General features: G+C 30.2%; 1 protein-coding gene across 1 annotated transcript in view; it reads right to left on the reverse strand.

Annotated features, from left to right (window-relative positions):
- LOTGIDRAFT_106548 (hypothetical protein) overlaps positions 1-14686 on the reverse strand; it is a gene marked incomplete at both ends in the record, with an annotated part of 62100 nt that overhangs the window by 37601 nt on the left and 9813 nt on the right. Inside the window, one exon of the mRNA XM_009062019.1 lies at positions 10512-10622. Coding sequence (XP_009060267.1) covers positions 10512-10622 — 111 coding nt within the window. The remainder of the gene's footprint in view (positions 1-10511; positions 10623-14686) is intronic.

Genomic DNA, 14686 nt, shown 5'->3' on the forward strand with positions numbered 1-14686 from the left:
TTAATGATTGACAGGCCAAGTTCTTGGGTTTCACGAATATTTTCAGTATAACTGAGTTCAGTAAATCTGGGAGGATTGGGGTTTGTATCGACTGTTATTGTAACGTTTGTACTGGCTGTGTTAGCTGGTACATTAGAATCCCAGGCAATGATTCCCAACTGAAAAAAAATATATACATTGATATTGAAGCATTCACAAAATAATGTGCAATATCTTCTTATTATAAACAACATAAAACTCTGGTTTCCAACATGTTTTGAAGACAGGAACAAATTTTGTTTAAATCAAAACGATGGCCAATCTACTAGCTAATCAAAATGTTTGTTAGGCAACCATCCATTTTATCAGACATTTTGAATCAATACAACCAACTATAAAAATGAACAGCAGTGACTTAACAAATGAAATGGTGTTTTCAGGTTTTACTTTTCTGCTGTAAATTGGGCTGTTGATGATGGGCAACACTATGCATAGTGCAATCAGTTTAGGGTTCCATTTAAACAAGATCCTCTCTACAGTGAGAAACAGGGCTTAGAAATCATTAGGAATTATTTCAGTAAATAGGGGATTGAACTCTGAACCTCTAATGTACAACTGACTGAGTCATCTCCCTTGAACAGTGAAAGAAATATATTTAAAGAGTGCTGAGTTCTGAAAGTTCCAGATTCATGGAAGTTGGACCAGACTTGAGACACATTCCACATGTGCCAAAAAATAGTATGTGCAGACAGAATTGTGGAGAAGGATATAGATGGGAAAATTGAGAATGTCACAAATTCCAAATTCGATTGAGGAAAGAATCTATTCAATCAAGCATCACTATTGTTTAAGATTATTAATAATTAGATTACTTACAGTGTACGATGGTTGACTATCTGCACTCAGACTATTCGAAACAGAAATCTGACCATTCTGACTATTTATAGCAAAATAATAGGGGGCTGCTAAATAGTTTCCACTTAAACCATATACAATGTCACCCTAAACAACAAATAATAAAGTCACTATAATGAATGATAAATAGATATATATAGCTTTTAATATCTGTTCATTGTGTTTTCTCTTCATTTGTGACCAATTGTTTTAATTTCATGCATAAATATCAACTCTTGAATAATATTCTTCAGGTTTTACTACAGATGAGAATTTCCAAAATATTTTCCATTTATAAGTGTGATTTTATGACATCCTAAGATACCCTTTCAGACATGTTTCTATCATGTTCTTTGTATGTATCAAAATAAGTTTTAATGAGTATTCATACCTGTAAATCATTATCCCGAGCTAAAACTGTATTGTAGATAGTTGATCCCACAGCTACACTAGAGTTAATTCTAATGTTGTATGGTGTATTGACAAAGAGTGGCACACTATTATCACGGGTTATAATAATATTCACTACTGCATCAGCTGTTCTAGGTGTTGGTGAAAACTGATCACTGACTTTTACGTTAAACTGAAATTAATAATTATTGTGTTAAAAAAACACTTTTTTCATATAAAAATAATCTCTGAATTTTGATATACTAACAATAGTAAGAGGAAAATTGAAAAACAACTGAAGAATGACTGAAGAAGCTTACCTGGTAATTAGCAGCAGAACCTGTTAATACTTTCTTCAAAGAAATCAGACCAGAAGTTGGACCCAAATAAAAATATTCTGGAATATTGTTGGATGTATATCTCAGAATGTCCTTAAATAATAAAATATAAAGATTCAAATATCAATCCTTCCACTAGTACTGTATTGTTTTTCTATAAAACAATAAAACATAAATTTTTTGCCATTCACTCTGGAATGAAATGTAATGAAATGAATGGAGTTTTACGTCCTACTTTTCTGCACCTTGTGCCAATCACTCTAAGACCTTGTGATAATGCTGAAACCATTCACTATTATTTGTAATTAAATATTGCCCTTTGAAACAACAGAACTTTTCAAGTGTGAAAAACTTGTATGTCAAACTGAAAAATTCAACTAAAGAGCTTAAAAACTTGTGATGTTCTTCAAAATCCACATTCCAATTGTTATTGTTTATTACTGTAAACATTTAGATCATTACACTTACATTAGAATCATCATCTGTAGCAGTAAGTTGAACAACAGAATTTCCAATTGGTAATTTTTCATCAATAGATTTTGTGTATGATGGAATATTTAAAAATACTGGTCCATTTATATTTCTTCTAACTTGTATTGTGGCATTACTAAAGGCTTCTTGTTGAGTAACCTGGAAGGTTTTGGTTCCTCTAATCCTTAGCTGTAATAAAAGATTGGTACATTTCAATCAAAACAAGGTTACAAAATCGTAAGTCCAATTCTACCAATAAGTCATAAACCAATAAAACAAATTATAACAATTCGTCCTTTTTAACATGACACTGTGAGAAGTGAAGAAGAGGTGGGTGTAAAACTCAGTATGATGTTCTCTGTTGATTGACATTATTCTTTATAGGAAGGTTTCTACTTACTACATAGGTGGTTCTTCTTGAAGGATCTGTACGAAGATCTTTCTTAATAGTGATGACTCCAGTGTTAGCATCAATTTCAAAATATTCTGGTGCATCACTATACCCAACAATTTCAAATGTAACTCCCGTAGGATTAGCTTCACCCTACAAATATACATACACAAAATGAATTTATATTTATACAATAACATAGTTAATATAATAAATGATAATACAATTAACAAATACCAAAAGATGTACATATTAGACAAGAATATATGTGATGTAACAGTACATATGATATAAAATATTTTCACTGTTAAAATAGTGCTCAATACATCAATTGTAGAGCAATATTGAAATATTAAAACAAACTATTACTCATAGTTTCACGCTATGTACATAATCATGAATATGACAGGCTATAAACATGTAATAACTATATATTTCATATGAGATGTCATATGTATTAATGTATCTTATACTTGCATCTATATCTATGATACATAAAATATGAAATATAACATACTAGATGCAGATCAATAATAAAGAGATCAACTTACAGTAGTAGCTGGAACTGTAACAATGGTAGCTGTATTAGAAATATCTTCATTAATGGTATTTCCAGCATTACCTAAAGATAATCTTCCTGCATCTCTAATAATTAACACCCTCAATCTTATAGTACCAGCCAACTTTGGTGAACCATTATCTTCAGCTTGCACAAGTAACTATGAAATAAATGGACATTTGTTATACCAGACTGACAAAGATGTTTCATTGTAATAATCAACCATCAGTTCAAAAAACAAATGAATTCAATTCTAGATGCCTCTCACTCACCCTCAATGCAGTTCAGAGGAAACCTCAGTTAGTTTTTGTTAATGTCAGAATTAACTCTAGTGCTTCAACAAAATAACAATGGGGAAAGCTTGTGTTATATGGATATTAATACAAATCTCATTTTCCTGATTTTTTGTTTAAATCTTACATATTTCATGATTTTCTATTTTTTGATGTTTGCCAATCAATTTTCACGAAATAGTACGAACCCATAATTCAAAATCAAAACAAGAAGAGAGTTATAGAGTAAAAGTAATAAATCATACCTCTAATGATGAAAAACTAGTATTGAGCAGTGATTTTTTCAAGAACACCGTACCATCATCAGGGTCAATAAACAAGTACTCCTGAGCGTTCGGATTTGATGTAATTGTGTTAAATATTGTAGAATATGATAGTTGATTGTTGGGTGCCTGGAAAAAATATCACATTTAAAGGCATCAGATATATCCTTCAAAACTTTCATCAGAATAAACATTTGTCAAATCCACAGATAATTTCAATTCTTTGAACTCTGGAGAATAGGAAGAAATAAAATTCAGAACATTTACCTGTGGATCAGCATCAGTAGCATTCAAATCAATAACCAAACTTCCAATTGCATGGTTTTCACGAATGGTTACTTCTTGAGGATCAGGTATAAATTGTGGCCTGGCTATATTTCTAACAACATCTATATTGACTGTTGTTATGGCTGATTTACTGGTTCTTCCCGAATCTTTGACCATTAACCTTACCTAAAAAAAACCAATAAAGTTATTTGTTATGTCTCATTTTAATCTCATATCATTTCATTATATTAATTTTTATCTCATATCATTATGCTAATTTTTTGGTCTCATATCATTTCATTATTCCTCATATCATTTCATTATTTCTCATATCATTTCATTATTTCTCGCATCATTTCATTGTTTCAAAAATTAATCTCATATCATTTGTTTGTTTTTTACTTTCATTCACTTACCACATATCTGGTTTGATTTTCTGCAGCTAAATCTGCTGGCCGAGCAACAACAATATCATTTCCTCTTAAACCAAAAATAGTAGCAGCACTGTCATCACCAATTATAGACAGGGTTGTCTCGTTGAACGGACGCTACAATAAAGAATATTTGTCTGACATTGATGTCAAAAACTGAGTCTGTATTCATAACCTTATTCACTTAAATATCCACACAAACAACCCAAGCATCCACATAAACAACCCAGGCCTACACATAAATAACCCAAGTATCCACATAAACAATTTCATGACAAGACCAATCAAACAATAAATTTATACTTACAATAACATCTGTATCAATAGGGGAAGCAGTAGATACAATTGTATTTAATGCTATATCTCTATTAATTCTTCCAGAATAAGGCAGTCTATCAAAATAGGGAGCTGTGTTTCTAGTGACAGTTATTACTGCTGTAGCATTATTATCAGATTCTAGCCTTGGCGTACCAAAATCCCTAGCTTTAACAATGCACTGAAAAATAAAAGCAATTAATCTAAATTATAACCCTTCAATAAAACTTAAATGGAGAGAAACCAAAGCAATAATGTCGCTTTAATTTTTAATATTCAGAATAATTTATGATAATAAGATATACAGGGTTATGCTGTAAACAAAGCAAATTATATAATTTCGTCATCCTATGCTATTTGGTCTGCACAGAACATGATTTGTAATATTGGTATAAAAAAAGCTAATTCCCCTTTTAACTTACAGTATATCTTGTGGCATTAGTTGGATCAGAAGCTAAATCTGTGCTAACAAAAAATTGCCCTGTTGAACTTTGTATACTAAAATATTTGGTACATTCAGAATTTCCAACCAAAAAGAATTCAAGATTTCCTGACTGTAAAAAAAAGAGAATTATTATTAATATTATAGTTAGTTCAAAAACTGTTATCTAGTAAACAGGGCAAAGAAATTTTTAATGACACTACTAGGAGTTTTAAACTCAATTCACAAAATTATTACCAGGGACCTTATTCTTGAAAACTTAACTAAGATAAAATCCAAATTTTAAGAAACACAGTAATCTGATTGGATAATAAAACTAAATTTCAAATCCAATTTAGTATTCAACCAATCAGATGACTAGAATATACAAATCATCTTATATCAAGTGTTTGAGAATAAGGGTCCTGCTTCTAAATAATTGTAGAGATGAAAAAATTGACAATATTATAATTTTATGAAAGTTCACATTACCATACTTCTTCTAAAAAGAAATTAATATCCTTTGTTTTCATAAGTAAAAGTAGGTATGCATGTTAAGTTTGAAATTATTCTAGTACATATTCAAATAGCAAAAAGTGCATTAAATTTGAATTATGCTAGTAAATACATCTCAATCTTATATACAACAAAAACAAAACTCAGTATCACATACAAAGTAATACTTACGTCAGCATCTGTGGCAGTAGCCTGTAAACCAAAAGGCTGTCCTACTGTTTGAATTTCTAAAATATTTCTAGTTGGTAAGGTGATAGGTGACATGCTTGGTCTTACAATATTTCTGGTAACTGTTACATTTACAACTGCTACATCAGTTCTACTTGGTGAACCTCCATCATATGCTTCAACACGTATCTATCATGGTATAATAAAACAAAAACATTGTCAGCTCGAGATAGTAATTATTCTGTCTGATGAAGACAATAAAACAATACAGAGTGTGATGAGGACTATTTTTCCAGACAATTTACAACTCTTGAAGATTCTATCATGAGTACAGCCTGGAGCACACAGGGCCTCAGATATTTTTTCCATGTTAACTCTCCCAACATACATCAATAAACTGGTTTGTAAAATTGGCATAAGAGCTGCATTTCAATGAAATGAATGTTAACAATGTACCAATTTAAGTGTTCAAAGAGCAAATATTGCTGAATCAAAAGTACCACAATGAAATAGTACAAAAACAATTCTGATTGAATTTTCAAAAAGAAAAAGGATATGTACCTTGTATTGTTGAGCATTATCAGTATTAAAGGCATTATTCAGTCTAATTTCTCCACTGTCTTGATTGATATTAAATATTGTTACAGCATTATCATCTCCAATTATTCTATATTTTACTACGTTGAATGGAGCCTAAAATACACATATAGAAAATATTTTATCATTTTCTAGCAAAATAAAATTTGTGCTAAAATTAATCATGCAATGTTTGGAATGCTATTTGTATATAAAAACTATGTTATCAGTTCATAGTTCATACTTTCTCCTAGCACTGTATTTTAATTTTATATGAGCTTCATGTGAACATTTCAATATTAAATATTAGGAATTGAAAGAAGTCAAAATGAATACTAACATCGGAATCACTGTCAGTAGCATTGACACGTTTCACCAAAAATCCAGCATTATTAGCAGAACTTAATACAGCATTGTAAGGTTCATCTTGAAATATTGGTGGGTTATTATTTCTATAAACTGTTACATTTACTGGTATTAAATTACTCCTTAATGGTGAACTTCCTGAATCTTCAGCATAAATATTAAACTAAAATATAAAATACATGAACAAATTAGTATACATATGGGTTTTTAACTTATAACTTCATAATTCTACTAGAAGTGTATTGCAGATATTGAAACTCAGGTCTTCATGCTACAGAGTGTTATCAACAAGATTTCTGAATTTCTATAAGACTCCATTCCATTACTAAATAATACAGCCCTCAGCTCAGTTGTCAGTTTTTCAAAAATGACTTATACACCTTCTTTTCACGCTGCACGTCATCTTTTAATGTAAAGCAGCTTGTTTAGAAAACTCTTTATAAAATTTTGATGAAATGATCCAGAATACCAGTTTTCAACAAACATATAGAAGAAATAAACATAATTACTTACAATGAAGTTGTCTGGTGAATCACCAATCAGGGAACGTTTAACACTAATCCGACCATTGTCAATACTAATTTGGAATCTGTCATTGGGTTGTTCAATATAATACTTTACTCTACCATATTGAGCCTATAGAGAGGAAATTAAAAGTAAGAGGTCTTACATTCAACAAATCTGTTCCTTACTGAGCTAATAACAAACAAGCAAAATCAAACAGTATGCAATGAGGCAAATTTGAACTACCCACAGAGAATGATGCAGTCTATGTCAACTTCAATAATACTAGTGATCTCTAGATAATAAACTATAAAAGGTAAAGAAAGAGTTACCTACCCGGTCATTATCTACAGCTAAAGCAGTGATAAATGATTGACCAACAGTTTGAGTTTCTGGTATTCGTGCCGAATAAGAGTTCTGTGTGAAGCTCGGTGTTATGAAATTTCTCTTGATGTTTACAGTCAATACTTGTACACTGGATAGTCTGGGACTACCACCATCCCGAACTCTCATTCTCACCTACATTTTAAAAGATTCATGATACATATATATTTATAAAAATGCTTCTAATAATTTAACTATAAATTATTATCTTGATCAACAAATAAGTTTAAAATCATGTTTTAATTGTTTATGGGATGTCATAGGCATAATTAATGCAACTATCCTGTCAAAACTATCCTGGAGTAACACTAATAATACATACCAGGAATTTGTCATTTGTAATTGATTGTACACTTTGTGTTAAACTGACAACACCCGATGTTGGATTAATAGCAAAATACGAAGCTGCATTATCATCACCAATAATATCATACTCTATTCTACTGTATGGCTCCTACAATAATAAATCTTGTATTATATAAAAATATATGCCTTTTTCAGAATAACGTAAGTATACATACAAAAAACTGATGTTTACAAGGTTACCTTCAAAAATTTAAAAAAATTACCAAATGATCAATCTTTATCAATTATAGACTTACATAAGTGTCAGCATCAGTGGCTTCTGCATCAAAAACTTGTCCTGTTGCCCTGTTTTCATTAATTTCAATCTCATAATTAACGTTGTTAGCAAATGTTGGTGTAAACTCATTTCTAAACACATTAACGATGACCCTGGCCGCAGGAGCAGCTATTTTGCCTCCACCATCTGTACCATTAACGAAAAACTATAATAAAAACATATATATATGAATTCTTAAGAAGTTAATATCGGACTTCCTGAATCTTACCTCAGGGCTTCACAAAAAAAAAAATGCTGTCTGCATGACTCAAAAATGCTAAAATTGCATACAAAAAACTGTAAAATACAAGGATACCTACAAAATTTAAAAGAAATAGCTGTTTTGGATCTGCTTAAAGTCTTAAGGTCCTGGTTCCAATTGATAATTACCAATTGGTATAACAACCCCAAAAAAACTTAACATGAATGCTGAAAGTAACAAAGTAGCCTTCTGTGCTTGACTTCTTACCTCATATACTTTGTTATCAGTGACATCATCAATCAAATATCTTTTTAATGAAATTCCACCATTTGAGTTAATCATGAAATAATTTTGAGGATTAACAAAGGAGTATGTGACTTGATTATATGGATTGATTCTATCACCATCTACAGCATAAACTGTTTGAAATACATTGCCAACTGAATTGGTTTCTGGTATAGATACATTGTAGACTGTTTGATTGAATGCTGGATTTCTAAGATTTCTGTTAACAGTGATGAATACTAGACCTTGAACAGTTTTACTGGGGTTACCATTATCTCTTGCTATAAGTCGTAACTAGAAAGAAAAATAATGTCGAATTATTTTAAGTTACTGTCTAATGTTTTACCATTACATACTACTGAAATACTATTGTATTGTTTACATACCTACTGTATTTATGTCATATACAGAGATCATGTTATTTAGGTTTGACATCAGATAAGTTCACTGATGAACATCAACCTTTTTTTTGCCAAGATAAAAATAGGGTCATCCTAAGAATAGTATTCCTTTAAATGCAGATCTAAGGACAATTGCCAATAAAAAGATCAAAAACAAATTCATTCAGTCAACTTGAAGGTAAAATTTGATGTTTAAGATAAGTGTCATTTTGATACTTACTGTATAAGCAGTTCGAGCATCAGTTGTCAGATCTGAATTTACTGTCACATCACCACGATTACCAACTTGATCCACACGGAAATATCTTGTAGCATCACCATCACCAATAGTCTCAATAGAGACCACATTAAATGGGGGCTAAAAAGGAATATATTTTTAGAAACATGGAAAATGATTCAACAAAAATAGGACACCAAATTGACAAGACATAAAACAGTAAAACAAGGACACATAATATAAAATTCAAATTCTCTTTGAAAATCACAGACAAAATGACATATCATTCAGGACACATGACTCTATACAGCTTGCTGAGCTTTCATTGTTTTCACTTGATAAAATCTATTGACATTGTACAGTAAAGCATCACTAAGCTTGGTCTAAAACACTGCAGTATACAGACACACATAGTAAATATGGTGGAAAATAAGACTACTTACAGCATCATTATCTGAAACTGTTATGTTACGTAAAATAGTTCCAATTGGGCGGTCTTCGTCAACATTAGCTGTGTAAGTTAATTCACCAAATGCAGGATCATTTCTATTCCTCAAAACAGTTATTCTAACATTGGCATTGAAAGTTCCCTGTCTAACTGGTGTACCTTTATCTTGTACTCGTACAGTTAACTGAAAATATTTCATATATATATCAAAAATGAACATATATTAGATTTAACAGTGCTCTCTGAATCAAACTCTATATTGTTCTCTATACAGTTAGAAACTAGCAGTTTAAAATTTTGTATACAGCTAATATTGGTGACAATTTCTTTGTGTCAATGGACATTTTATTGCAACTTGATTTATCTTTCTTGTTAACAGACTTACATCATAATTATCATCACCATCTAATAATAATGATCGTTGAGCATATACACCACCTTCTGTATTGATATTGAAATAAGTATCAGCTTTTGTAGCACTTGGTACCACAAAGAATTCTGTTACATTGTGAGGTATCTATAAAACAAAAAATATCTTCCACTTTTACACTCCCATAAAATTATATTGAGTATAAAAAAAAGACAAGAAATTCTAGAATTGTTCAGAGTTTAAAGGGCAAATCTTGAAAATATTTAGGGCAGAGTCACCAGCATCAAACTTAGACAACAACTTCACCAGCAGGTACTGTAGTCCAACATGCTTGTACTTTGTTCGTTCCCAAAACAAAACCATTACTTTACACATAAATCTTTGCCATCAAAATAATGATGATGATTGTATGTTTTTTTTTTTAAACTGGTTATACTTACAGAAGTATCATCATCAGTAGCAGTAACTTTTATAAAAACAATTCCTAAATCTTGAGTTTCATTGATAGTAACGTCAAAATTTCGACTTGTAAATACTGGAGCTCTAAGATTCTGGTTAATGGTGAAAACAACAGTTTCAGTGGAAAATTTTGATGGCTGACCATTATCATAAGCTTGTACTCGGACCTATTACAATAAAAAAATCAAAATCAACATCTGTCTAGCTTATTTAAGACATGGGTAGTGGAAAACCTGAATCGAAATAAAATGAAAGTTTAACTTTTTTGTACTGCAGTTTAGGATAATGGATAGGGCAATGATAAGCAATATAAAAGCAGCATCTATTCTATTTCCACTTGTCAAGAAAACTTTAACATGTACAGCCTACAGCACACAGGGCTACTAATTGTTCAGTATTAATGTAAGGTAACTAATGATATCAAAACACAATAAACTTACAATTAGAACATTTTTAGTCAGACCAGCCAAACTATTTTTTAAGGAGATGGCACCAGTAACTTCATTTATTTGGAAAAATGTTGGTGCCTCATCATCACCAATAATTCTATATCTGACAACATTAAATACCTAAAATAAAATAAGTTTTATATTCCATATAAATTCTTTATTCATAAGAGTCTTGTCCTTGAATGCAGTCCTGTGCAGTCTTTAAAAATTTGTCATCTTCATGTGATTTAAATATGTTTTCAGATACTTACTGAATCTCGATCTGAGGCTGATAGTCGAATCAATTCATCATTTACAACTTGATTTTGATCAATACCACGAGCATAGCCAGTTGAAGTAAAGTTTGGAGCAAACAAATTTCTTTCTACATTGACTGTTATTGTTGCTGTAGTTGGTGATGTTTTAGGTGGATTTCCTCTATCTTCAATTCCAACAGATAACTAAAATAGGTTACAAATTAATAAACAATAACTAAAATAGGTTACAAATTAATAAACAATAACTAAAATAGGTTACAAATTAATAAACAATAACTAAAATAAGTTACAAATTAATAAACAATAACTAAAATAAGTTACAAATTAATAAACAATAACTAAAATAAGTTACAAATTAATAAACAATAACTAAAATAGGTTACAAATTAATAAACAATAACTAAAATAAGTTACAAATTAATAAACAATAACTAAAATAAGTTACAAATCAATAAAGTTGACAAAAAAGGCAAAAGAGATCTGTAGTGTGCCATTTTTTCCTTGGTATCATGACATAACACAGTATTGATGAGGACAGTAACTTTGACCCCCACAGTTTTTGCTGTTTTATGTGAAGTAAAAGAGCTAATAGAATTTTGATATAAATTTATGATGGAAATAAGATCGACCAATCAACATAATAATGACAATTGAATTAATTCAGTCTTTAATATGTTCTCTTCTATTTATAGTGATAACTAGTTACCTGATAGCTGGATTCAGTTCCACCTAACAATGATGCTTTCAGTCGAATGATACCATCTTCATCATCAATTTGAAAATAAGAGTTACCTGGATTATTACCAGTTAAAAAGTATCGAACTCGACTAAAATCACTCTGTAGAAAAAATACACTAGATTAGACACAGAAATATCATAATTTGAAGAACAAATATAAAACATTAAACTACTAAAATACATTGAATGACAATGCGAGAAATAGAAGATTAAAATAAAAAACAAATCTTAAAGGCAATGAGCTTACTGTTTCTTACTTTATAAAAACTTATGATTTAACTTTAAAATATAAAACTTACATTGGCAGGGACATCAGCATCTTGAGCATCAACATCATAGACATTATAATTAAAATCAATTGTTTCAAAAACTGTAGTAGAGTCAGAAAATCCAGGACCAGATGGTGTGATAAATGTAGGTGCAAGTAAATTTCTATCTGCTGTTACTCGGACAAAGTCATAATCAACTTTAGCTGGTGATCCACCATCTTCAACTTTAACAGATATCTAAAATATTATACGAGATAATAAGATAAATGAGACTCAAATTCAAATCTGACCTTCATTTTAGGTTTATGTACATGTATATATATTTATATTCTAGAGAGTATTTCAGTAAATGTGAACAGAACAATTGATTGATTAGAAATAGTCACCACATAGGAAATATAGTACATTATAAGTGATTGCTCATATAGTAGAATTTCAATCAGTCAGCCTCAATTTTTGATTCTGTGGATTGTAGTTTCAATATTAAATAAAATATTACATACAGTATAAACTTCTTCTGGGTCTGAACTAATACCATTAGTTAACGAAATCTCACCAGTATTACTATTAATAGTAAATCTATTTTCTTTAGAAACACCAACAATACTGTATTTCAATACATTAAATGGTGCCTACAAAACAAAGCAATTATAAACAGTTTCAAAATATTAAAAATTAAAATTAATGTGTGCTTGATAAAGATTCATGTATGTGAATTGAAATGTTTCTTATATTATAGGAGTAGTATATCAATAACAGTGTTATCATTTCTAAATGTCATTTAAAGATTAGCTTATACTTTGATTAGACTATACTTTGGTTAAAATTACTCTTCCATGCTATACACTTTAGTTGAATTGAAGGAGAATCAGATACCTGATCATAATCCTGCTTAGGAAAGCTGAAAAAATTGAACTCATTGATCTCAAGAGAACTATAACCCGTATGTTAATTACAGACGAAGAAAATTAAAAATCTTACTCTAACATCACCATCAGTAGCATTGATATTTATAACTGGAGTTCCTGGAATTGCTGTTCGTGGTATTTTAGAATTGTATGGTGTATTGACAAAAAATGGAGCAAGCTGGTTTCTTCGAACTTCAATATTAATAGTAGCTGCTTGTGGAGAGTTGAGTACAGGTTCACCTAAATCTTGAGCTTGAATTCTTAACTACAATATCAAATATGATAATTCATATAATAAATATATATTAAATACTCAACATTCATTAAAAATTGGGTACATACACTGAATCATAGAAGTTTGTAAATAAATCCAAATCTTTTTTAAAAGTTTGATGATATGAAAATCAATTTCATGGAGTTAATAGTAGTGTTTACTTACAACATAATTAATATCTGTGTCTTCAGTTAACCTTCTACTAACAGATATTTGACCATTTGTTGGATTGACAGAAAAATAATCTGGAGCCTGATTGTCACCCAGAACACTGTATCTAACATCATCACTTGTAGGCTAGAATTATAAATAGTAACATCATATACCATACCACACAGATAGAGACTAATAGTAACATCATATACTATACCACACAGATAGAGACTAATAGTAACATTAGGTCTACATCATATACCATACCACACAGATAGAGACTATTATATTGGTCTTTCTGGGCCAGACAGATGAACAACTGTTATTGTTTAACTATCTGTAGAGTCTGAAGAACTCATGGAACAGAAATGCTGGGTGATTTTAGATTCAGTTAAATAAGAATTAATAAACAACATTATGTAGCTACATTATCTGAATTTGATAATTTGAATCCAACGATAAAAAAAAACTCAAAACACAAAATAGAATATATCACATAAACATGAAACAAATCATCATTCAATAAAATCCCTCCAGAACAACCTAAAAGCTATAAATCATTTGTTGTTGTGTTTTGTAGTAATAAAGAGAATATACTTACGTCAGTATCATTAGCAAGTACTGTTTCAATAACGGTACCTAAATCTGTTGTTTCATCAATAACAACATTCTTATTAATATCTTCAGGTCTAAATATTGGTGCCTCCAAATTTCTAGTAACTTTAAGTCTGACAACTGTAGTAGCTGATTTAGCTGGGATGCCATCATCTGTTGCTTGTACATAAATCTGAAATGATGAATTTTAATGTTAATGATGTTAATGATCACAAAACTAAAACATTCCTTAGTAAAACAGTATTATACATTCTTAAATTTAATCTATACATATACATATATTCTAATACCACAGAAAACTGAAGATGGGGTATTTAGTTGAGTATATTTAGAAGATTTTGAACCTACAGTTGGTTACTGCTATTTTATGTCATTGACAAAGAGATATTTTAATAAAGTAATTGAATGGCATTTAGCAATTGTGAGTACGATATATAGACACAGCTTTATGGAACAACAATCACGGGGTAAAGTTTTATGCAACGTTTCCATG

Source organism: Lottia gigantea (assembly GCF_000327385.1).
Source record: "Lottia gigantea unplaced genomic scaffold LOTGIsca_5, whole genome shotgun sequence".
Classification (NCBI taxonomy): Eukaryota; Metazoa; Mollusca; class Gastropoda; family Lottiidae; genus Lottia; species Lottia gigantea.